Raw genomic sequence first — 26311 nt, forward strand, 5'->3', positions numbered from 1 at the left:
TTTCACGAACTCCCTTTGATGGATCATCTCTTTGGTCCTCAAGTGAAAGAAACCCTGACTAGGTGCGAGACTGATGGCAAGACCCTTTCTGCCGTCGGAGTCCGTTTTCGACTCCTTCCAGGCCTTACCCCAAAGGCCAGAAGGGTGGAAAGATGTGGTTCCGTAAACAATCTCAAGGGACTTCGCCTGACGACAGAGTCGTTTTCCTACCAAAGGCAGAGGTGGGAATAACAATGGTAGACGCCCTAGGGGCAGGGGGTCCGCAGAACCAGGGCAATCGGGAAGCCTTCCCTGACAAGCCCTTTCAGCATCCCTGAGGTGTTGCCCGACTGCCCTTCTTCGGAGGCAGTCAGGGGAAGATTGTCACTGTACCCAGAAGCCTGGCTATCCTGACTCAAGACAAATGGGTACAGTCCATCATTTCCGAAGGCTATTCTATCCCCTTTCTTCGCTTTCCAAATCAGTCAAAAAAATCCCTTCCAGATGTTCCACCCGCTCAAAGGGATTTAGCAGCTTTGGAAATTTCAAAACTGCTTGCAAAAAGAGCAATTCAGCCAGTGCCAGCAGACCAACTAGGATCCGGAATCTACTCAAGGTTCTTTTTAGTTCCAAAGAAAACAGGGGACTGGAGACCGATATTGGATCTCAGTGTCTTGAACAAATCAGTCAAGAAAACAAGATTTCGGATGGTCACGCTGCAATCCATCCTTCCCCTTTTGGGCAAAGGAAACTGGATGTGCTCTATAGACCTTCGGGATGCGTACTATCACATAAAAATGAACAGACGCTCCAGAAGATTCCTCCGCTTCAGGCTGGGAACCAGTCATTTTCAGTTCAGGGCCCTGCCCTTTGGTCTCACCACTGCCCCCGGTGTTTACCAAATGCATGGCAGTGGTAGCTTCTCACCTGAGACGACAAGGATTCCAGGTGTTTCCATATTTGGACGACTGGCTCCTCACAGCTCCCACCAAGCATCTCCTTCTGATGGCCAGAGATTATACTTTTCGCGTTTGTCAAAACTGGGTATTTCAATAAATTGCGAAAAGTCTGTTTTGTCGCCTTGTCGTACTATTACCTACATAGGCAAATCTAGATACTATAAACATGTCTGCAAGGCTAACACACCAAAGGATATCAGACATTCACAAATTGGTATCACTCCTTCTCAACAACAACAGAATCAAAGCCAGGTTAGTTCTAAAGGTGTTGGGAATCATGGCAGCGCCATACCTCTCCTTCCATTAGCCAGATACCACATGCGGATCCTTCAGTGGATGCTTTTTACTCAATGGTCATATCAGGAACTTCCAATGTCTCACACCATTGTGATCACGCAGGCGTGCAAAAAGCATCTCATGTGGTGGATGTCTTCCCCAGCTCCTGTCGGAAGACCCTTTGTTCCACCTCCTCCGGTTGCTACACTGACAACGGATGCCTCCCTGATCGGGTGGGGGGGGCATTATCAGGGCAGGACAGTCCAGGGCACATGGCAACCAAACGAATGCCACTTGCACATAAATGTTCTGGAGATGAGAGCAGTGCTTTTAGCGTTGCAAGCCCTTCAAGATTCTCTTCCCTTGGGAACAATTGCAATCCAGACAGACAATATGTCTGTAGTGTGGTACATCAACAAACAAGGCGGAACCAGATCATACCCCTGTGTCGAGAAGCACTCAGACTGTGGCAATGGGCGATTTCTTCTCAGCGTTTTCTGATAGCAACGCACATCCCCGGGAAGTCCAATCACATTGCGGACAAGTTGAGCAGAGCTATTCTCATGCCTCACGAGTGGTCTCTGAAAGACTCTGTAGTGAGAGAAATTTTTCTCAAGTGGGGTCAGCCTTGCTGCGATCTTTTTGCTACTCCCCAAAACAGCAAGTGCAGAGAATATTTCACTCTATTCCCTTTACCAGGCCAACCCAGCAGAGACGCTCTAGTCCAAGTTTGGCCCCGGGGACTTCTGTATGCATTCCTCCTTTCCCACTGATCTCTCAAGTAATTCAGAAAGCTATCGCTCAGAAGGCATCCTTGATCCTCATTGTTCCTTACTGGCCTCGACAAGTGTGGATGTCCTTCATTCGCTGATGTCCTTTGTTGCCACCAGCGTCATTTTTGTTGGGTATAAAAGCATCAGACGACTTTACATTCTCCAGTCTTCTTTGCGTCTTGCCGGCCGCAAGGCGAAGCAGAAGCTGTTATAAGTGCGATGCGGTCTTACTTCAAATGAATTCTACGGAATACTGCTTGAAGACTACAACCCTAAATTACCCGTTGAAAGCTTTTGTTGCCTCAAAATAATGTCAATTTAATTTAACAATTGTTTAACCTGTGGGAAGCAAATACCAGTCCCAGCCCCCTGTCCGACGTTGTTTTTGTTGCCCGTGGCAATGTTCAGCCAGCTAGCTTCTTTTCTCTTTCACAAGGCCTGTCACAGCATGGGAGGGTATTGAATTTTCAGATTTTTCGGTCGGTCCGGACCAGAGATTACTTTACCCCAAACTACCGTAATACCCGCGCCAAAGAAAAGGCCGGACTTAAAACTTGCCTCAAGGCGACCATGAGTGCTCAAACAATAAGCAAACCTGCCGAAAACGCTCGGCCAGCTGAAAAACGCTGATACAGCTGAACCTATTTTAGGCCCGCCCACTCCCCCTACCTTTGTTCGCCTGTGTTTTTCTCGGACCACGGTGGTTGACTTATCATCCGGACCCATCCCCCTTGGATGTCTCAACGCGTGGTGCTGCTGCCGGCGGGCTCCCCGGACTACCCAAAAGGCCAAAGGGAACTTTAAAAAAGACTGACACTAAAAAACAGCTGTGGTTTCCCCCATCCACCAGGGTCTTCTAGTTCTCAAAAATGCTTATTTTGGCAGAAGATTTAATTTCTTTAATTACATCTCTCAATCTCACCCAGACAGGGCCCCCCCAGCCAGAGAGAAAGAGAGCAGAGCCCCAGAGCTGTCTTCTGGTTGGATGATTCTGATGAATCCCTGACACATTACTGACCAGCCAGATTCCCCGTCTCTTCTGATTTGAGATTCTGATGCTGATCATTCTCCCCTTGCCCCCCCCTAGAAGAAGAAGATTCACAAAACAGTGCCCCATGCAGAACAGTTCCAATGGCAGCAGCAGGATTTTCAGACTTTCAGAAAATTTTAAAAGACTTAGGACCTTTCTGCCTCCCACAGCCTCATTCTTATATACCTTTCTCTGTGGTGGATGATGATGATCATGTGATGTTTGCTCCTCGCTCTCAGATTTTTACCCCAGCCCCTGCCAAACCACACAGATTTTACAGGGTGCCACAAGGCCCCACTCTGTCAGACCCAACCCCACCCACTAACCCATTCCCCCCTAGGTAGAGCCGAAACCATAGCTAAAACCCGGTTCCTTCTGAAAGGGAAGGTCAAAGGACAGAAATGAGGTAAGGGGAATCAGGTCAGCTACAGCTACTCTCTCTCTAGCTAGAGCTACTGTCAGTTTGTCATGATGATACAATACCACCAAGAGTTTATGGATAGTTAACTAAAAAACAACTGATGAATCTCTTCTGGATAAGAAATATGTATTAGAGATGGTAAATAACATACAACAGGTTAGCAACCATTCCTAAATGTGGCTATGATGATGCACTGGCTTCCATTTAGATCAGCCATGACTGGCACAGTGATAAGAAGGCATGCATGGCTAAGGAACAAACTTTACCGACGGATCATGAAAAGCTTAGTTGCTGGATGATGGACATGACAAGACAGACAAGAGTTTTGGTACCTGCCCAGCAGGTTATGAAGAAATGGAAGAAAGGCAAAATCTGTTCAAACTGTTAAAGATTTCTTGCAGGTTCAACCTCAAGGTTTTTAGGGGAACTGGCTGCACAAAATTGGTTCTTCCCTGACCTCAAAATTTTTCAGAGGCAGGAAATAGGCGTCCAGAGGCAGAAACCAAAGAGGAGGTGCAGAGGACTCATATGGCAAGGAAAACACAGAGGCACAGACACACAGGCTGCCACTACATCAGCACAACCACAGTGAGTTAACCCCTACATCCGCCAACAGGGAACAACCAGGGAGCAAATCCTAGGCGCTCTACTTAAAGTTTATTTTTCAAGGAGCCAACTATATAACAAAAGACAAGTGGATTTTACAAACCATAGATCAAGGTTACGTTTCACTTCCACACTTTACCAGTCAAACAAATCAAAAACAGAGGCTCTACGCCAGATAATGGAGTTAGCAAACATGAGAGCTGTGGAAAGAGTGCCAACAGCAGAGCAACCTTAAATACATACATCATTGTCCCAAAATTCAAAATGCCCCTACAGCAACTCCTTCCCATGCTGGGCAAGGAGTCTTGGCTGGTAACTCTAGATCTCAAGGAGGCATACCTGCGACCAATCTGCAGAAGATACCTCAGATTTCTTGCAGGATCAGAGCACTATCAATTCTCACAACAAAAGCAAGCTGACAACAGATTTACAAAGGGTCATTTACTTGCTACAAGCACTGGGATACACAGTCAATTTACAAAAGTCAAGGCTGATACCATCCCAAACAAGGACATTCTTGGTGAATTGGACACAGTAAAACAAATGGCATTCCTGACTACAGAAAACAAAAAGAACTTCCTCTTTACTTCTTGGCACTAACAAAACTGAACAAGTTAACAGCAAGAAAAGTTCTGCAGGCCTTGGGCTTCATGGCATCATGCATAATCTTGGTTCCATTTGCCAGACTACATATGAGGAAACTACAGTGGTACCTAAAGAATTTATGGTCCCAACACAGACACAGTCTAGAAACAGAAATCCCACTAATTCCATGCTTAAAACAGGAGTTCCTATGGTGGGCTCAGGCATGCCAGTCAAACCCAGGCCTACGGGTTGTGGACACAGGATCAACTTCACCTGCACATCAATCTAAAAGAAATGCTGGCAGTAAAACTGGCAATCCAAAAGTTCAAACCATTTCTCAAAGAGGGCCAGTTGATGATAAGGACAGACAACACCACAGTCATGTGGTACATCAACAAACAAGGAGGCACTCATTCATACCCCTATGCAGAATGACCTTGGAACTGTGGACCCTGGCACTCAGCTACAACATCCAGTTACAGGCAATATTTGAATACTCTAGCAGACATATTCAAGACCATCTCAAAGAAATGGGGAATGCCACAGATAGACGGACATTCCACCCACTAGCATGGAGAGTGGACACGCTCCCCTTCAACTGGAAAGGCCTAACAGCATATGCATTCCCACCTCTTCCTATGATACACAAGGTACTACTAAAAATCAAGGAAGAACGTCCAAGGATAATCCTGATGGCTCCAAACTGGCCAAGACAGCACTGGTACCCACTACTGAGGAGCATGTCTCGAACAATATGTGATGCCTTTGATGTTAACTCAGAACAACTACAGCATCATACATCCAAACCTAAAAACTGACTGCATGGAACATCACATAGCAGCAGCTAATTCAGAACTTTCCCAAAGAGTTAAAGACATTATTCTTGAAAGACCTTCAACAAGAAGGAACTATGCTGGAAAATGGAAAAGGTTTGTCATTTGGAGTACGGAAAGAGGAAAAGATGTGTCAAACATAGATATACCTAACATTCTGGAGTATCTGGCGAACTTCTTCATTCAGGCCTGTCCTACTCCTCCATCAAGATACATGCATCAGCTATTTCAGCAGAATACAGCTTTGATCCACCTGTTTTTCACCCCTTTGCTCAGGCAGTTCCTCAGAGGAATCAAGAATGTAAAACCTCCAAGGAAACCACCATTACCAGCTTGGGATTTAAACTTTGTGCTAGAAAAATTAACACGATCACCCTTTGAACCAGCAGCAACAGCAGACCTACAACACCTGTCATGGAAAACTGCTTTCCTACTGGCAATTACTTCAGCAAGGAGGGTTTCAGAACTACAGGCCTTAATGGCAGTGCAACCCTTCCTGATCTTCCACCAAGATAGAGTGTCCATGAGGACTAATCCTACATTTATGCCCAAGGTGGTATCCAGAGTGTCTTTAAACCAGGCAATCCACTTACCTACCTTCTTTCCCAACCCACAAAACAGAGGGGAAAGAATACTGCATACCTTGGATGTGCATAGACAGCTATGCTACTACTTGGACAGAACAAAAATAGCAGAAAGACTGACCAACTTTTGTAGCCTATGCAACAGGAAGGGAAGGAAAAGCTATTTCCAAACAGACAATCTCCAAATGGATAGGAAATTGCATACGATTCTGTTACTCCTTCCATGGAAAACCAATTCCACAGAACATAAGACCTCATTCTACAAGGGCAACAGCCACTACCACAGCCTTCTTACGAGGTGGCAACCAAAGACATTATTGAGGCGGCTACTTGGACCTCCGTGCATACATTTGCCAAGCATTATAATTTGCCTCTATATTCCAGATCCCGAGCAGGGTTTGCCACTGCTGTACTGCAAGGGATCCTAAACACACCATAATCTACTTTTATCCTCCTCCCCTAGTTGGCTATGGTATTCTACCCACTTGTTATGACTGCAGATGCATCCATGAAGGACATAGTACAGTTTTGTACCTACCATAAATGTAGATGTCCGAACTGGATAGCATCTGCAGTCAGGATTACCCTCCTCCTTCCCCTCTGTGGTACTCCTAGGGTGTTTACCCTCCTAATAGCTAGCTGTTGGGGAGTGTATTATGGTGTATTTGTTTGTATATATGTACATACATGGTTATTGTTGTGTTTACCTCTATCTATTTGGAAACATTGGCATCTATCCAAATTTTAGCCTGCAAGAGGGCTACTGGCATCTGGGGCAAGAAACACTGAGGAAAATGGCGTCGGCTGATGCTTTTATACCCGAAGACCAACAAAGATGACATCGGGTGGAGTGCGACATCAGCCGAGGCCGGACCCGGACTTTGGAATCCGGCCGACTGCAGGGCTGCCTGACGACAGGACAACCCACTTGTTATGACTGCAGATGCTATCCAGTTCGGACATCTACATTTATGGTAGGTACAAAACTGTACTTTCCCCTTTCTACATCGTTTTCTCTTGGAGTGACCGTGGAATCTGGACCTAGTTCCAGATCTTTTGATCCATCAGTCGGGTCAGTTTCATCGCTCCCTCCCCTCTCTGAACCTCACTGCTTGGTTCCTCCAGTTCCAACCGTAGCCAGGCTTCCTCAATTATCTCACTCTGTCAGAGATATATTGATAGCTTCCCATAAATCTTCCACTCGAAAGATTTATTTGAGTAAGTGGAAACGCTTCTCATATTGGGCACAAGGAAAGGACATAGATCCTTTCACCGCTTCCATCCAACTAGTCCTTGATTTTCTAGCTGAACTCTTCCATGCAGGTTCATCTCCATCTACACTTAAGGTTCAATTGGCAGCTATTTCTAACTTTCATGTGGGTATTTCTGAATCTGCCCTAATGTCCCACAAACTTTGCAAAGCCTTTTTGAAAGGAGTTTTTCTTCTCAGACCTCCTATAAGAAATCCTCCTTCTCCTTGGGACCTAAATTTAGTTCTTGCTTCTTTGATTCTTTCCCCTTTCGAACCTGCAGCTTCCTGTTCCTTGAAATTGTTATCATGGAAAACTCTCTTTCTGGTAGCTATTACATCAGCTAGAAGAGTTTCAGAACTTCAAGCACTCAGTTGTCGTCCTCCTTATCTTTTGTTTCATAAGGACAGAGTATCCTTACGAACTAACCCGTCCTTTTTGCCTAAGGTGGTCTCGACATCAAATCTAAACCAAAGCATTGACCTCCCTGTCTTTTTCCAGAGTATTCCAATAGGTCTGAACAAAATTACACTGCCTGGATGTTCATCGTCAATTGAGGTACTACTTGGATAGAACAAAACAATTCAGAAAATCTGATCAGCTGTTTGTCTCCTATCGGAAAGCAGAAAGGGACTTTCAGTTTCAAAGGTATCATTATCCAGATGGCTAACATCTTTGATTTCCCTGGTATATGAGATTAGGCAACAAAAATTGCCTAATAAACCTAAAGCCCATTCTACCAGAGCTTTGGCTACTTCTTTGGCCTTCCAAGACAGACTGCCTATTGACACCATTTGTGCAGCGGCTACTTGGGCTACTCCTCACACTTTTATTTCTCATTATAAGTTGGATTTAGCTTCTAGACATAGAGCTAACTTTGGTTCCACTGTTCTCAGGAGTCTGTTCCGTTAGGCCACCCGGGACAAGGTGCTAGGGACTCGGTCCCATCCAGCAAGAATGAAGGCGAGATAGACAACTTAACATATAGAAGTTATGTTCTTACCATAACGTTCCATGTTAGTTGTCTTCTTCTCGCCTTCTTGCGTCCCACCCTCCTTCCCCCTGGCCTGGACAGACCTAGAGGAGTTGTGATTGTGACCTCTCTTTCTATCACCTCTTTTCTTAGACATATGCTATTTTGCATATTTCCTAGTTCAGGATGTAGGTCACCCTTCTTTCTTCCTGTTGTTAGAGGTGGACTTTGTTTTACAGTTATACTGTTACTATTATAAGCTGGGGTTAGCTTACAAACGAGATCTGAGGTAACTCTCGCCTAGCATTGTGGGATATAAGGGGAGCCTCGAGCCGGTGGAACCAACTCTCGAGCTTTTAGAGTGGCCGAGTCGGAGCCGAGGTTGGCTCCGAACCCATCCAGCAAGAAGAAGGCGAGAAGAAGACAACTAACATGGAACGTTATGGTAAGAACATAACTTCTATTTCCCCATGTTGGTGATGACCAGGTCCACTATGTTGTCACCTCTTGTGGGAGTGGTGAACAGCTGTTCAAGGGCATTTGAGTTTATAAACTCAAGGAAACATTGGGCTAGGGCGTTTGAGCTTGAGTAGTTTTCCCAGTCAATGTTTGGATAGTTGAAGTCACCCAGTAGCATGGTGTTTGGTAGAATCTTCATACTTTCTAATGTTCTCAGGAATGTTGTTTGAGCGTCCTGAGACAAGGTGGGAGATCTGTAGAAAGCTATAAATTGAACAGTCAATTTACCCGCTGTCAATTGCACTTGGATGGTTTCAGATTCTGCATGCTGTGCTACTAACCTGGAGGTGTGGGTGTTCTTGATGAATATGGACACACCCACTCCTTTTGTGTTCCGGTCCTGGTTTTGAGACCTAAAGGTATGGTAGGAGTTATAGCCTGGTAGTGCTGGGGTGCTCTCTGGAGTCGTGAACCAGGTTTCTGTCACTGCACATATGTCGATTTCTTCCATACTAAGGAGAGCCTTGAGTGCGTGCATTTTGAGGTTTAGACTTCTGGCATTGAGCAGCATTACCCTCAGTTTTTGTTTATTATTGTTGTTTATGGAGGCGGGTTTGTCTTTTGAGCCTTGCCTAAAAAAGGCAGCATTGGGTCGGCAAGAGTCTTGGCCAGTATTCGAAAGCCCAGGGGCGACAGGTGCAAGCCGTCTCTGGCGAAGCAATGTGGCTTGTCAAGCATGTCGTCCCAGGCTGACAAGTACTGGATCCCCTTTGAATGACACCAGTAGTTTAACCAATTGTTGAAACTGATCGTGTTCTCATACTTTGGCTCCTCACATCCCCAACGAGGCATCTCCTAGAACAGTCCAGGGACTATTTGCTCCACTTTTGTCAAACACTAGGCAATGAAGTCAGCATCTCCAAATCCAAACTACATCCAGTACAGAGCCTGGGGTTGATTGGTGCTCAGCCCATCACAGTCAGTTTGCCTTGTCTACCTGCTGATTGTATAGATACAATCAAGTTCCACATACAGCAAATTATGTTCATCCTGCTCCCCCAGCCAGACTTTGTCCATCAGGCTCTAGGTTTGATGGCAATGCCTATAGTCTTAGTTCCTTTAGCACTTTTCTGTATGCATATTCTCCAACAGATTCTAGCTGTCCAGTGGTCTGTTGTGCAACATCCACTTTCCTTTCCAGTCAGTCTCCCTCATCTCAGGTATGCAGAAGTCATCTTCGTTGGTCGATCTAGTTGGACGACATTTACCTGAGCCATCCCTTCCTTCTGTCTCCTCCAGTGACCATGAACACCTCCCAGTTGGGGTGGGGGTCATAATTGGGAAGGTTGGTCCAAGGCACATAGTCCCCTAAGAGACCAATTTGCACATTAGTGTCCTAGAGATGAGAACAGCCGTACTAGCGTTGCAGGCATTTCAAGGTGTTCTCCCTTTGGGGACTATTGCAGTTCAAACTGGCAACATATCCGTGGTCTGGTACATCAACAAAGAAGGGGGAACCTGATCTTACCCCCTCTGTCAAAAATCTGTGGGAGTGTGGCAATGGGTGATTTCCTCCAACTGCTTTCTAGTGGCAAAACAAATTCCAGGAAAATCCAACATACTAGGGCACAAACTCAGCAGGTTCATCCTGATGCTTCACTAGTGGTTTCTCAGTCAGTCAGTAGTGGAGAGGATGTTCCTTTGATGGGGTTAACCTTGCTGTAATCTCTTTGCGTGTCCCCAGAAGTGCAGTGAGTACTTTGCCCTAATCCCCTCTCTGCGGAGTTACCAAGAGGTGCTGTAGTCCTAAGTTTGGCCCTCCATGCTCCTTTACAACTATCCTGTTACTTTTGATTCTGAAATTCTTACAGAAAGCCAGTCAGTTGAGAAGCTCAGTTACCCTTGGTGTGATTCCCCTTCCTCTGGTCTCATCTTTGTTATCCACCATGGGTACTGTACCCCAGGCCAGAACTTCTTTCTCATCCCTTGGGGGTAAATCTTCCCAGTATTTCAGGCCACAAACTAACTGCAGGTTTCTACAGTTCCTTTAATAGCTAGACAACCCAGGCTTTCCTCCTTGGTTAGACATGTATTTTCATCTTCCCAGAAAGCTTTTACAAGGAAAATCTATGAGAGTAAATGAAAATGATCCTCAATTTGAGCTGTAAAGAAAGAAATTAATCCCTTCATTGTCCCAGTTTCTTCTGTTCTAGAATTCTTAGCTTGTATTTTCCAAGAAGTTGCTAGTTCTCCATAAGATTCATTTGGCAGCCATATCAAATTATCCTTCAGGAGATAAAGGTTCCTCTTTAGCTTTTTTCAAATTGTGCAAGGCCTTTGTGAAAGGCACCTTCTTACTTAGGCCCCCAGTCAAAGATCCGTCACCTGTAAGGGACTTAACAGTATTACTTCAGGGTCTGACTCAACATCCTTTTGAAACTTCAGCCAAAACTGATTTAAATTTTTTGTCTTGGAAAACAGGTTTTCTGGTAGCAATTACTTCTGCTAGGAGAATTTCTGAACTCCAAGCTCTATCATCCAAACCCCCTTATATTTTTTTCACAAAGTCAGAGTAACTTTACATACTAGTCTATCCCTTTTACCAGAAATAGCATCTGAATCAAATATCAATTAAACAATTAGTTTGCCTGTTTTTCCCCCCAGTTTTTCAAATAAGGAAGAATAGACATCTCCATTTATATTTATACAGGACTTAAGGATTTCAGGAAAATTACCAGTTTGTTTGTTTCTCTCTGAAAAGACTAGGATCATCTGTCTCTAAAGTTACTCTAGCAAAATAGATTACTATTTGCATTTCCTTTGTGTTCACTCAGCAAGGCCTCTCCCTCTCAATGCCTGTTAAAGCTCATTCAGCTAGATCATGGCCACTTCTGCCTTCTGGCCTAGGACTTCCATTCAAGACGTTTGTGTAGCAGCTACCTGATGTACTGCTCATACCTTTATTGCTCATTACAAACTAGATTTCAATTCTAGAAGCAGAGCTGTTTTGGGTTCGGCAGCTCTCAGGAATATCCCTTCCATGAGGGCCACTGAAGATTCACATAGCTGGGGACTCTGTCCCATATGTTGAGGAAGAATAAAAAGGACTACATCAGTTATTAAAGTTAAGTACTCCCCATGACTATGGATTTGTGTTGTCCAATTTCAATCATCCTCAATTCCCCTCCCTCCTTCACCCTTCCTGTTACCTTCTGGAGTGATCTCATGGACTTCTTGGAACCTTTTAGTTCCAGGCTTGAGCCCTCGCTTACTGCTATTTTCCTTCTTTCTAGTCTGTCTTATATATATGTGTAAGGTAGCAAACTCGTTCTGAGGTATCGTAGACAAGCTGGGCATTATGGGTAAAAGGAGGAGCTTGAGATCCATAAGTCTGAGATATGCAGCCGATTCAGACCTGTAACCCATACGTTTCAGGAAGAATGAAAATGGACAACAGAGATCCATAGTTATGGTGAGTACATAACTTTAATTTGTTTTCTTCACCATGTCTGAAAAACCTACAAAAAAATAATGCAAATCCTATGGGCATAAGATTCCTTATTCTACTTCCCACCAGGAGTGAGTTTATAGTCTGGGCTTGTCCCATCTGGAAGTCGTGTGTGATATTTGTGTGGGTTTAACCATCAGGCTTTTAAACTAGTACTTACGGGTTTATTATCACCTACATCTTCTGCGTTTTCTTCTGGAGCTACCCTCCTTCTGTAAAACCTGCCTTGAAGACTAAGGGGGCTTCATCAACAAAAGGCAAAGTGGCTAGAAAGCTTTCATAGGTAGGTACTAGGCTATTGGCCCTAGGGCCTATATAAGCTTAGCCAAACGGTACCCTGGCTTTTGCCACCCAAAAAATTATTTTCATGTGCCCCTGTGAATTTCCTATCTCTCATCCAGTCATCAAGATTTTTCTTGAAGAGTGCTAATGAGGAGCTTTGTTTGATATAGATAGGTAGTTTGTTCCAGAGTATGGGAAGTCTCTGGGACAGGAATCTATCCCTCCAGCATGTTCTGTTTATTGTGGTGACAAGGTTTAGGTCCCTAGAGTGTGTAGCTCGGAAAGATTGGGATTTCATTAAGTGGAGCATGTCCAACAGCTCTGGGTTTGACATAGCTTTGTATATTAGGCAGAGATTGCCTCTGAGTATGCAATATGTGACAGAGTAAAGCTGGAGTTTTTTGAGACGGTCTGCGTAGGGCATCTGTTTGAGGCCGGTAATCCTCTTTGTGAGGTATTTCTGTGGCCTTTCCAGTTGTTGTAGATGTCTTTTGAGGTACATACCAAAAGGGGTGTTGTACTCTGTAATGGGTCTAATGAGTGATGAGTAGATGGGAACAATTACCTCTTTTTTTCCTGGATGAGAAACCTTTTGTGTTTTTCCCCTGATCATTCTCTCTCCTCTTTTTTAAGATTCATCTGAAAAGGTCTCCAAACCTTTGGCTCCACCTCACTTCTCAAATCCAACAAGATAAAAACCACAATCTCTGGCTCATCGCTCCTCTACTTTCCCCCAGAACAAATACCCTCTCAAATCTAGCCTCTTTTCCTACAAGAAACCCTTCAAAGGACTTCCAGGCTGCCCTCTACCTCATCATCTCTGAGGTCATGTAGCAGCCTAACCTTACGGATGTGGACAGGATGATGAAGTTTCTCTGGGCCCATATTCATTTGGGAGTTTACCATCTCCATCTTCCATCTAACTTATGAGCCTCTCACCAGCCCCAAACCAGCTGTTGACTCCTACTCCAGTCTGACCTTCAGTTTTAGAGCTGTCAGACCAGAGAGTTCAGAGTTTGACTGCGTTGGATCTGAAAGCCTGGGCTTTATTGATGCTCCATTCAGTTGGTGCCAGTGTATCAGTACCTGATCTGGGTGGGTTGGGTTTGACTCCAGTGCTGTTGGAGCAGTCCCTTCCTCTCTCAGCCTCAGTATTGGACAGCTCGGTCCTGACCTCTGCTGTGAGGCAGAGTCATGGTGATACTCTGAACTGTCCTGGGCAGTTATCCTCTGCTCCTGCAAGGATAGCCCTTACCTCTCACATGTCTTCTGGCTTTGAGGTAGTGTAGAGAGCATTTTCCACCACCATGGACAAGACATACATGCCCCATTGGGTCCACCCCTTCCACAACTGTCTGCCTTGGTCCTTGAGTCTCTGCATCCTGAACGCATTGGGGCAGCCATTCTGTAAAAGCCTTGAAACAGTCCTCATTCCGGATTCTGCTCCCACTTCTGAGTCCTGTCTGCACCATCCCTCTGAGGAGTTCCTTGTAAGTGTACATGAAAGAGAAGGCATCCATGACAGAAGACACCAACTTTGATGAATGGGAATGGTCCCTCAGATCACCCCTTGAGGATGTTTTTCTTCAGTGAAATATTTGAACTTTAGAGACAGAAAGGTGGTTGGTCTTCCGACCCCCCCCCCCTTCTCAAAAGGAGCCCGTTTCTCAAGGCTTTTGGAGGTGGCTCAGCTACATCCTTGGTAGTCCCCCCAGCAGAAGAGATGGTTGAGCCCCTTTCCTGCTGGGCTTGGAAGAATCTGGATGTTATGGGGCCAATCCCCAAAAGACCTGATAAGTACTTGATTGCGCCAAAAGATTGGGCCCACTGGAGCTAGAGTCCTCCAGTAAATGCTATAGTTGTATCAGCGACCTCCAAGAAATAACTTGCTGAACAAAGTTCTACTGTCCATCCACAATAGAGACTCCAGGGCATTGGACAGGTTTTGGAAGCTTGTTTATCCATCAGCAACCTTCAATCTCAAGTCACTGAACAATTTGGCATATGTCACAAGATTTCAGGCGGACTTGATCAAAGAGTTGTCCAACACCCTCTCGATGTCCATGTCTGCAGAAACCTGTTTCTTCGCAACTGGTCACCCTACACTCCCTATTGAGCTTTTGTATGAGGCTCATTTCCCATGCTTCAGATGGTGGTTCAAGAGCCGTGGATTCAGGAATTCCTGTGAGACAAGACGCCTGGATGTGCTTCTGTGATTTTGCATAGCCTTTCACGTTTTTATTCATCAGTGCTCTTTTTGATGGATCTAACTTGTTTGGCCACAATGTTAAAGAAACCCTATTGAGGAGTGAACAAAATGGAAATACTTTATCTGCCATAGGTTTACAATTTCTACACCTTAAAGAACCTTTTCCTGAAAACAGAGAGATGGTAGGAAAAATCTTGTTCCATAAGTTGCAGGGCTCTTCCTAGAACTCATTTGGGGACAGGCCCCCCTCTGCACTGCAGAAGGGGGATCTTTAATTGCAGATGATACCCTTGTGGCAGAGAAGGCCTGCAACACCAGGGCCTCAGAGATCCTTTCTCTGAGAAACCTTGCCAGTGCTCCTGAAAGGTTGCCTGACTGCTGCACTCTGGAGGCAGTTGGGGGTGTGGGGATGGGGGAACAGCCATCACCAAAGAGACTTTGGTGCAGAGGATTATTTCCACAGGTTATGACATACGCTTTTCCCTTCACCCCCCCCCCCCTAGTTTGTCTACAACATTTCCCCATGTTCCACCCCGTCAGAGGAAAGCAGCAGCTACAGAAATAGAAAAACTGCTGGCCAAATGAGTCACCCAGATGTCCCAACCCCCACAAATTAACAATGATTTGGAACTTAGGTTCATTTTGATGCCAAAGAAAAATGGGGACCTGAGGCATGTCTTGGATCTTAGCAGTGTAAACCAGTGTGTCAAGCGCTCCAAGTTCTGAATGGTCATGATTTAATCCATTCTACGACTGTTGTGCAAGGATAATTGGATCTGCTCGATAGATCTCCAGGATGTGTACTATCCCATCAAAATAGGTGATCCAGGAGATATCTTCACTTCTGCCTGAGAGCTGGTTATTATCAGTTCAAAGCACTGCCCTTTGGCCTCACCACAGCCCCTAGGGTGTTCAAATGCATGGCAGTGGTCACAGCGCATCTGAGACTACTGGGATTCTGGGTGTTTCCCTATCTCAACAACTGTCTCGTGTCTGCTTCCACCAAGCCTCTTGATTAAAGCCAAGGGACTACTTGCTCCAACTATGTCTTCATCTGGGCATTACAGTGAAGAATGCCGAGTTTCAACCTTTGACCACTCGGATCTTGTAGTTTATTGGTGGTCTTATCGATATGGTGATGCAAATAGCAAGCTTATCACAGACTAGTATAAACACTTTACAGAGTCAAGCATCCCACATCTTCTCACTTCCTTCCCCACCAGGAAGATTGGTGTTACAACTCCTCAGATCTATTGCAGCTTCCATAACTTTAGAGCCCCTTGCAAGGTACTGTACGAGGGTTCTGCAATGGACGCTTGCAGTGCAGTAGACAGTAAGATGACAGCCCCTGTCCACACCAGTAAGGGTTACAAAGATTTGCAGGTAACACACAGCATTTTGGATTACCACAGAAGTTGTTTCTCAGGGCCTCCCTTTTATTCTTTCTCCACCCACAGCCACATTGACTATTGACACCTGACAACTAGGGTGAGGAGGGGCTTTACTTGGGAAGAACTGTCCAAAGATCTTGGTCCTTCTTAGAGATCAATCTTCACATCAACATCCTGGAAATGAGAGCAGTCCTATAAGTGTTTAAGGTGTTTCAAGATGCTGTCCCTCCAGGGATGATTGCCATACAGACAGACAATGTGTCAGTAGTCTGGTACATCAATAAGCAGGCAGGAACCAGATCCTATCCTCTAGGTCAAGAGTGGGTGATCTCTTCTGGCCACTTTGTTGTGACAATGCATATGCCAGAGAAGTCCATCATGCTAGCAGACAAACTGAGCAGGTCCATCTTACTCCCTTATGAGTGGTCTGTCAGCCCTGGTGACAGAAACAATTTTCTGTCAATGGGGCCAGCCATGCTGTGATATCTCTGCTTCCCTTCTCAATTCCAAGTGCAGCAAGTACTTTGCTTTGATCCCACAGAGGACGAGTCACTGAGAGAGAATCTGATTCACAGTAGCTCTCTGGGATACTATATGCATGTCCTCCCCCTTCTCTAATTCCCAAATTCCTGCAGAAAATGTCCCAATTGCAAGTGCAAAGTAATTCTCATTACTCTGTTCTATTCTCAACAAGTTTGGTTTCCTGTTCTCTGGCATCATCTAGTGCACCCCCTTCGGTGTTGGATCCATACCAGGATTTCCTGTCTCATCCATCAGGATTACTCACCCAGACATTAGAACCCTCAAACTGACCGCATGGTTTCTCCACTTCTAGGAAGATATATATGAGCAAATAGAAGAGATTCTCTCTTTGGGCTGTCTAGAGGCAATTAGAACTTTTTAGTCACCTGTTGCAGCTATTCTGGATTTTCTTGCTTCCATTTTTATCAGTGGTGCTAGTTATTCTACTGTAAAAGTCCAACTTGTAGCTATGTAAAATTTTCATGAAGGACATAACCATTCCTTCCTGGCATCATCTAGATTATGCAAACCCTTTCTTAAAGTTACTTTTTTATTCAGACCACCTTTTAATGATCCTGCTCCTCGATGGGATTTTACTATATTACTACAAGCATGCACAAAATCCCAATGCAGAAGGCAATATGAAAACCAGAGGCAATGCACCAGCAAATGTAAAATATAAAAGCTTTTATTAAAAGGTGAGCGCTTTCCCAGTGATACCCACTGCTTCTTCAGACAAACAAAAAGTACAGCAGTATACATTTAAATATTCAGATGCTTCATTATCCAATAAAAAACAAGCCCTATGCAGGCACATTTAAATAGCTAATTAAAATGCCTATCTTAAAGTAAAAACTACAGCATTGCACTGATGGATATCACTTTAGTTTCTTGGCTTTAAGTGCAGGCACATTTAAAAAGCTAATCAAAATACCTATCTTAAAATAAAAACTGCAGCAATACACTCATAAATATCACTTTAGTTTCTTGGCTTTAAGTACAGGTTTCAGGGGGACACTGTCATTGAGCCCATACCCTCTATGTGAGCCCAACCGCAAAATCCACTGTAGCTCTATATTCTCAGTTTTATTAATAATATCCCCCAACCTTAAGCCAATTCCCACAATATGCAAAACCTGAAAAACAAAAGTGTGATTGCTCCCTTCCTGAATCATATGCTTGGCTAAAGCATTGAAATCAAGCCCCTTCCTGGTACAATAGAGGTGGTCTCTCATTCTCTCCCTCAACCCACGGTTAGTCTTGCCACTGTAGAATCTGAAGCAAATAGCACAATCCGCCACATAGACTAGATGTTGGGTATTACAATCAGCACTGGCCCTTAATTGCCACAACTTACCTGTTCCAGGATGCTTAAAAAAACCTGGATTCATCTATGTACTCACAGTACACGCAAGTACCACATTAACTGGTCCCTCTCCAACTTCCATCATGTTTATACCTTTCAGGATAGCATAAGTGCTGCTTCATATTCATTTTGTTTTTGAAAACAAACTTGGGTTGTGGTCCAACCAATACTGAAGTGCATTCATCAGCTTGCATAATAGACCAATTATTTTTCAAAATATCTTGTACCACTTCAACATCTTGAGAATAGGTCAATACCACTGGAATAACTGAGGGCTCAACCCTCACTCTACTGGAATGCATTACCCTATCCGAGAAATAGAGTCTCTCCCACCCACCTCTTTAATTAAGCACCTTACGATGGGCTTTGCATATCTCATTTTGTTTATATCCCCTGGACTCAAAGGCTGCTCTCAGAACCTCCATTTCCAAACAGAGGTCTGCCTCATCACAGGATAAATGAGATACATGCATAGCCTGTCCAGTCAGGATATTAGGGAATACATGCTAAGGGTGCATGCTTTCTCTATGAAGAAAGGAGGGAACATAACACTCCTTCCTGTATAGCTTAGTATAAAAACTTTCCCCTTTCCTGAAGACTGTCACATTCAAAAAGTTCACAGACTGTGCTGAATAATTCATGGTAAATTGTTATTGGCAGGTATCAGGCATAGCAATGGGTACAAGTTGCGCCAATTCATATACCAGTCTTGTAATGGTTGGTTGGGAACAGCAAAATTTTCTGGGTAATTACTGTGGTTATGTCTGTTTTTATTGTCTGTTTGTAGACCATCTTTTTATTGCCTGGCATGGAAGCGAGGATGGGTTGCAGGAATTTCTTCTTACAATTAATAGTAGTAGTTCTTTTTCACAATTTACTATGAATTATTTAGCACAGTCTGAAATTTTTAGATGTGAAAGTGTTCAGGAAAGTGGAGAGTTTTTATACTAAGTTGTATAGGAAGAAGTGTTATGTTCCCTCCTTTCTTCATAGAGGCAGCATGCACCATTAGTATGTATTCCCTAATATCTTGACTGGACAGGCTGCGCGTGTATCTCGTTCATCCTGTGATGAGGCTGACCTCCATTTGGAAATGGAGGTTTTGAGAGCAGCCTTTGAGTCCAGGGGACATAAACAAAATGAGATATGCAAGGCCTATCATAAGGTGCTTAATGAAAGGGGTGGCCGGGCGAGACCCTATTTCTCGGATAGGGTAATGCATTCCAGTAGACTGAGGGTTGAGCCTTCAGTTATTCCAGTGGTATTGACCTATTCTTAGGATGTTGAAGTGGTACAAGATATTTTGAAAAATAATTGGTCTATTATGCAAGCTGATGAATGCACTTCAGTATTGGTTGGACCCCAACCCAAGTTTGTTTAAAAAAACAAAATGATTCTGAAGCAGCACTTGTGCTATCCTGAAAGTTATAAACACGATGGAAGTTGGGGTGGGACCACTAAATGTGGTACCTGCGCGTACTGTGAGTACATAGATGAATCCAGGTTTTTTAAGCATCCTGGGACAGGTAGGTTGTGGCAATTAAGAGCCAGTGCTGATTGTAATATCCAACATCTAGTCTATGTGGCCCATTGTGTTATTTGCTTCAGATTCTACGTTGGCAATTCCAACCGTAGGTTGAGGGAGAGAATGAGAGATCACCTCTATTGCACCAGGAAGGGGCTCGATTTCAGTGCTTTAGTCAAGCATACGATTCAGGAAGGGAGCAATCACACTTTTGTTTTTCAGGTTTTGCATGTTGTGGGAACTGGCTTAAGGTTGGGGGATATTATTAATAAAACTGAGAATATAGAGCTACAGTGGATTTTGCGGTTGGGCTCACATAGAGGATATGGGCTTTAATGACAGTGTCCCCCTGAAGCCTGTACTTAAAGCCAAGAAACTAAAGTGATATTTATGAGTGCATTGCTGTAGTTTATATTTTAAGATAGGTATTTTGATTAGCTATTTAAATGTGCCTGCACTTTAAATGTGCCTGCACTTAAAGCCAAGAAACTAAAGTGCTATCCATGAGTTCATTGCTGTAGTTTTTACTTTAAGATAAATATTTTAATTAGCTATTTAAATGTTCCTGCATAGGGCTTGTTTTTTATTGGATAATGAATGAAGTATCTGAGTATTTAAATGTATACTGCTGTTACTGTTTGGTTGTCTGAAGAAGCAGTGGGTTTCACTGTGTAAGCGCTTACCTTTTAATAAAAGCTTTTGTATTTTACATTTGCTGGTGCACTGCCTCTGGTTTTCATATTGCCTTCTGCATTGGGATTTTTTTGTGTCTGTACTTCGTGGTTTTGCTCACAATTTCATTGGGTTTTCTTATAGTCTATATTACTATAAAGCCCAGACTCACCCATCTCCCACACACTTGAACCACCTGCCAAGGTGTTTTGTCTTGAAAAATTATTTTTTGTCATCATGATCACATTGGCCAGGCAGGTATATATATATAAATATATCTGATTTTTCACAAGGATAGGGTGTCGCTCTATACTAATCCTTCTTTTGTACCTAAGGTGGCATCAGAAACATTTGTAAATCAGTCCATCAGCCTTTCATGTTTTCTTTCCAAATTTTTCCCAACAAAGGAGAATACATGCTGCTCCTTTTGGGTGTTCATAGACAACTTAGATTCTTTCTCCACTGAACAAAAGTTTTCAGGAAATCAAGCCAGCTATCTGTTTACTTTTCCAGTGTCAAGCTGAGTAAATCAATTTCAAAGGTGACTTTAGCAGTATGGCTCACAGATTGCATTTTTTTGTCTGTATGGAAAATGTATTGACTCTTCCATAACCTCTTGAGGATCATTCCACTTGATTTGTGGCCACATTCTCCACTTTCTGGTCTAGAGCTTCTATAGATGACATTTGTGGAGCTGTCAAATGGTCAAACACTCATACCTTCATTGCTCACTACAAATTGGACATTCTTTCCAGAAAGAGAGCAGCGTTTGGTTCTACTGTACTATGGATTATTCTTCCTTGAGGACCACCCTTGGATTTCTCTAGCTGGGGTTCTACCCTATCAGTTTAGAAGCAGATGAAAAAGACAACATCATATACAAAAGTTATACACTCACCATAGCAATGCATCTGTGTTGTCTGTTTTTATCCTTCCTCAACCTCCTACCCTCCAACTGCCTTCCTACTTGGAAATTTGTATCCCCTGGTCCTCTAGTTCAACCTGAGGTGTATCATGTTGCCTGACTATTGATGAGCTCCGGTCCTTTCTTCCTTCTTTTCCTTTTTTTATGCAGTCCCACTGTGATTTTTATTGGCAATTATAATGTATTATTACACATTTTTGTGCTATTGACAGTGATGTAGGCTGAATGGCGGGTAAAGTCGAACTGAGGTAATTCTAGCTAAACAGGAAGATTACGGGTAAGGAAAGAGCTTGAGCTATGCTGCCAAGTCTTTAGAAGTGTCCAGATTTGGATCTGAGGTCAGATCCATGACCAGTCTGTTGAGGAAAGATGAAAACAGACAACATGCATCTTTATGGTGAGTACATAACTTTTGTATCCGATGTTGTCTTTTTCAACTGTTTCTCAACTTGTTTATGGTACATTTTACTTAGACAACTGTACTATGTTCATCATATTGATCACTGCAGCAATAGTCTTAGCTGTATGAGGTAGATTACCTTAGCCAACTCCCTTTGGGAGGAAGGAAAAGAGTCCAGGAGCCCCTGGGTAATGACACTAGCAACGCTTGACCTGGACCTAGAGAAGGAATCAAGCTTAAACTGCTTTGAAAAGTATGCACAGAAGACCAGGTAGCAGCTTCTAGAATTCTTCTAGAATCCAAACTTTTCCAAACAGCTTTACATGAATCCAGTGCCATGGAATATACATTTTAAGGTGAATAAAACAAAAGGTAATAACCTTATGCATCCATTTGGAAATGCTGTGTTTTGACACAGGTTGTCCCTTCTTCTTACCTTCACAAAAATGAACAGTTGATCTGAAGATCTGATAGATTTAGTTCTGTCAAGATAGTACCTGTGTCATCTGTGGATATTCAAGGTATGGGGTTTCCTTTCACCCTAATTTTTAGATTCAGGAAAGAAAAGGAGGAGATGGATACTTTCTCTTGAAGTAAATTTGGAAAACATTTTGGGCATAAAAGAAAGATTAGTTCTCAAAGAAACTTTGTCCCTGTGAGAAATGAGATAGGGTTGACTCACCATAAGCACTTGCTACTCAAATACCCTTATTGCAGAGTTTAGAGTTATCAGTAAAACGAATCTCCGTGTTAAGAACCTAAAGTCAGCCAGGGTTAGCTGGTTCAAATAGAGCAAGTGTTAGCTTCTCCAACACAAAATTAAGATCCTAAAGATGGGCCACTGGTTTTCTTGGTGGCCTCTTATGCAAAACTCCTTTTAAAAGCATTTTGACATGAGACTACATTGAAATAGGAGGATTCATGGGTAGACATGCTGAAACAGCCATTAGATGACCCTTTGTAGAGGAATAGGAAAAGTCCATAGGATAGTAACTCACACAGATATTAAAACCAGAGAAGAACTAGCCCTGAATGGGTGCTGGTTATGTTGTTGGCACCAGTTAGAAAACCTTTTCCATTTGCTAATATATGATTTTTCTAGTAGTAGGCTTTCTTGCCTCATTAGTACTTGATGCACATCCTCAGTAAACAGGTGCCTGAAAGGCATTAATACTTTATCATCCAGCAGTCAGTTGAAGATTAACATCGGGGTGTAGCAAACACCCTTGTTTTTGAGTAAGAAGATCCAGTCTGTGAGTAAGCTTGTAGTAATTGTCCTTAGCCATTTCCATAAGAAGTCTGATGGTGTATGTTTGCCAATATCAGGAAAAGTTTAAAAAAAAAAACCTGTATTGAATTTATCGGACAAGACCTGTGTTTTTTTTTTTTCAGGTTGTTCCTCTATCTCAAAGAAGTGGTGTTCTTGAATGGTGCTCAGGAACTATTCCCATTGGAGAATTTTTAGTTAATCAGGAGTCAGGAGCACACAGACGATACAGACCAAAGGACTGGAGCAGCTTGCAGTGTCGTAAGAAACTGACGGTATGTAGCTCAACAGTAAAGAATGAAGCTGCTTGTGATGGAATTTTAACATGGTAGAAACTCAAGTTTTGATGAAAAAGACACACAAGACATTGGATTTTACTTATGTCTGTAGAACTGTAACAACCTCCCCTGGTATTGCAGTTGTTGTCATTGATCTCTCTCTACCTATTTTAACGTCTTCCTCAATTTTGCATAGTAAATTGCATTCATGCTGCCTGGAAACTAATCACCTTCCTTCTCAATATTCCACCTCTGAGCTAACTTTCCTCTATATAAAATGAAATTTTGTATACCAATCTCAGGTTGCTTTTCCATCAACCCACAATCCTTGTGTCTTCTGGTATTTAATCTAGCACAGATGCATTTGTTTGGATGCTTGTATTTTTCTGTGTGTAATTTCAACATTTATGATGGGTACCTTTTTAGTTTATTTGAGTTGAGAAGTGCTACCTTAAAATTCACTTTTAAGGGTAAAATAAAGCAACATGGAACATAGCCATCAATTCACTTTAATAAAAATTGTACCCCAACACACTACACAGTGCTTGTCTATGATGATTGTAGCATATGATAATGATTTTCTTTACAATTGCCAATAATCTTTTTTTCTTTTTTTTTTTTCTCAAAAAAGAAATCATGATTTTTTTTTTATTATTTTCTTTTAGCTTTCATTATTTATTTCATCAGCCTTTGTAATAGTTAAAGTAATAAATTAAAATAAGTCATTAAAGTTGAAATAAATGTGTGCTGGCTGTAGAAGATTTGAAAGCAGGTACCAATAGTGTCATAGGACAACCAGTTGACAGAATGTTGATGTAACCTCACCTTCACCCCATTCTGATGGCAGCATCATGCCATGAATTGTTCATCTTGCCAAAAGTCATGTATGTAGGCCATCTCTGTTGGCTTAGGAGGCTAGAGACCTGACTGTAACCCAGCTGAGCTGTTTGTCCATCTTGGGAGGGAGAATGGAGCAGGTCACAAACATGCCACAGCCTCTCAGATGAAAGATAGCAAATGCAAATGCAACCTAGGGTTGACTGGCTCCTCAAGTATCTGATGAGTAGTAGGTGTCATTGTGGTTGCATGTAGGCATCTACTTGGAATGGAGAAGGCATAGTAAACCCAGTGGTGGTTTGGGTCTCATGACCCCCCACTCATGGGGTGGGATTAGGCCATGCAAACAAAGCCTCTTATGCCTGTGTGTATGAGAGCTTCAGCAACTGACCCTCACTCATGAGAAATGAATGGGCCAGCTGGAATATAGGAGGGCTGATATCCGGTAACGATGGAGAAAAATAACCTAGGAAAAAATACGCACACAGAGTTGTGGTTTTCAGCCATTTGATTACATTTTAGGTTTGCAGATTTTTCCAAAAGATCCTGCAAGCAGGGAAAGGGGAGGATCTCCTTGTAACACCATTGTGCATTGACTCTGGTGTTGACTGTGTTAATAAGACTCCCTATCACAAGTGTAAAACCCAAAACTGCAGGTCCCTAATAGCTGAAAAATAAACTATGGTTCAAACAATAAACAGTAAATTATGAAATTGGGTTTTACAGCATTAAATCATTTTTGTAGGTAGGCAGATTACAGCCTCTGATTGTGGAAGCTGTGCCACCACAGCATGTTACTTATATGAACTAAACCAAGACCACTATCCCTCAAAGTGGATGAATATTCCTAGACACTGTCATATTTTGCCACATTTGCACTTGTAGTTATGTTCTTCCAAGAACTAGTTATCGACCTCTGAATTTCAGCAGGCACCCTATTAATGACAGCGGTGTCAAGGGTTCAGCCCAATTCCTGAAGGCTGTATGAAGAAAAAACTTTTGAAAATGCTTCATTGTTGCTATATTCTTAAACTGCTTTTGAGAAGACTGCTTGGGATACTATTTGCTGGCTTATTATGTTCCTTTTTCCCTGAGATGTTCTCATACACGTAATAATTCAGTTTTTATCTAGAATTTAAAATGTATAATTTGGACATTTAACAGTTCTTTGTAACTTTATGCAGTGATTATTTTTATTTCAGATGGTCCCATGAAGCTTTTGTTTGAAACCTGAGTGCTGCATTTTTTTTGGAGGGGGGGGGGGGTGTCCCTGCAATGCAGTAGCAATAATGAAGTTTGGGAAAAGGTGGAGTGGATTTAGTCCTCCTCAGTTCTTTCCCACCAGCGTTGTGAGGCTGCATCCATTTAAACTGTAATAAAATTTTATAATTCATTGTTTTCTAAATCTTTGAAACTGAGTTTTATTTTTTTAATTTAATACTTTTTCTTCTTTCTGTGTTCATTATCTTTGGGCTTGTTTCATGGATGTAAATCTGGCTAAAGTATGGACCTCCATGATGAGAATGAACTTTGCATGTGTGGAGTTAGGACTCAAGTCAGTTATCTGCATTGAGAACACTTTATTGGTACAACTTTGTATTGGAAAGTTTGTATTGTTAGGGACTCATGATGAATTCTTCTTGGAAGCTTATTGCAAGTAATCATCATTGTTTCTGTCTTGAAATACTTTTATATGTTTCTTTGAGATAACTGGTCTTTTTTGTTAGGCTTATGATTTTAAGTGCACATACTGTGATGCACATTGTAAAGTGAGGATGCATGTACTTGTAGTTAATCTGCCGAGCACTCCTCTTTGCCCACCACAAGCACTCATCCCTCTCGGTAGTTTCATAAAGTAGAGAATGATGAGATTTTGGAACAATGCAGGGTATAAGTGGTAGTTTGGTGCAAATTTTTAAGGTGTAATTGCTGTTAGACCTAGCCCCTACAGCAGTTCTGGGTTAGATTTCCCAAACTACGTTTGCTTTCTTTGTGACACTGAATAAGTCACTTAATTAGATATTTCTCCCAGGTCACCCTAAAAAGAGACACTTGCCCAGTAGGGTTAGTTAGTTAACAAATGTAATATTGCTGTCACTTGAGAAATTCTGGCTGGGAAGAGATCCATAAGGTGTGTGAACCTAAATGTTATGATTTACTGTTGTAGTGACCTCTCCTTGAAGATCTGATGTTTAACACACAATTACTGTGAAGACAAGGCACTGAACTGTCAAGAGTTCAAGTCTGTAAGGTCTTCATTATAATGTCAGATGACTGAAGTGTCCTTGTCTTCATAGCCCTACCTTCCATCCCTCATTTTAGATGTCTCTGTTTTCTTTGTAGAACTTCTTGTTTTGTCATCCCTTGTGGTGTGAAATTTGATGACTGATGAAAGCCTTTA

General features: G+C 42.8%; 1 protein-coding gene across 3 annotated transcripts in view; it reads left to right on the forward strand.

Annotated features, from left to right (window-relative positions):
* Positions 1-26311, forward strand: part of ATM (ATM serine/threonine kinase) — a 3174581-nt gene that overhangs the window by 2886362 nt on the left and 261908 nt on the right. For all 3 annotated transcript variants that reach the window (XM_044072618.1, XM_044072619.1, XM_044072620.1), the window contains one exon: positions 22921-23070. In XM_044072618.1, coding sequence (XP_043928553.1) covers positions 22921-23070 — 150 coding nt within the window. The remainder of the gene's footprint in view (positions 1-22920; positions 23071-26311) is intronic.

The sequence above is a fragment of the Protopterus annectens genome, chromosome 5.part0 (genome assembly GCF_019279795.1).
Source record: "Protopterus annectens isolate FY-2018-M chromosome 5.part0, PAN1.0, whole genome shotgun sequence".
NCBI lineage: Eukaryota > Metazoa > Chordata > Ceratodontiformes > Protopteridae > Protopterus > Protopterus annectens.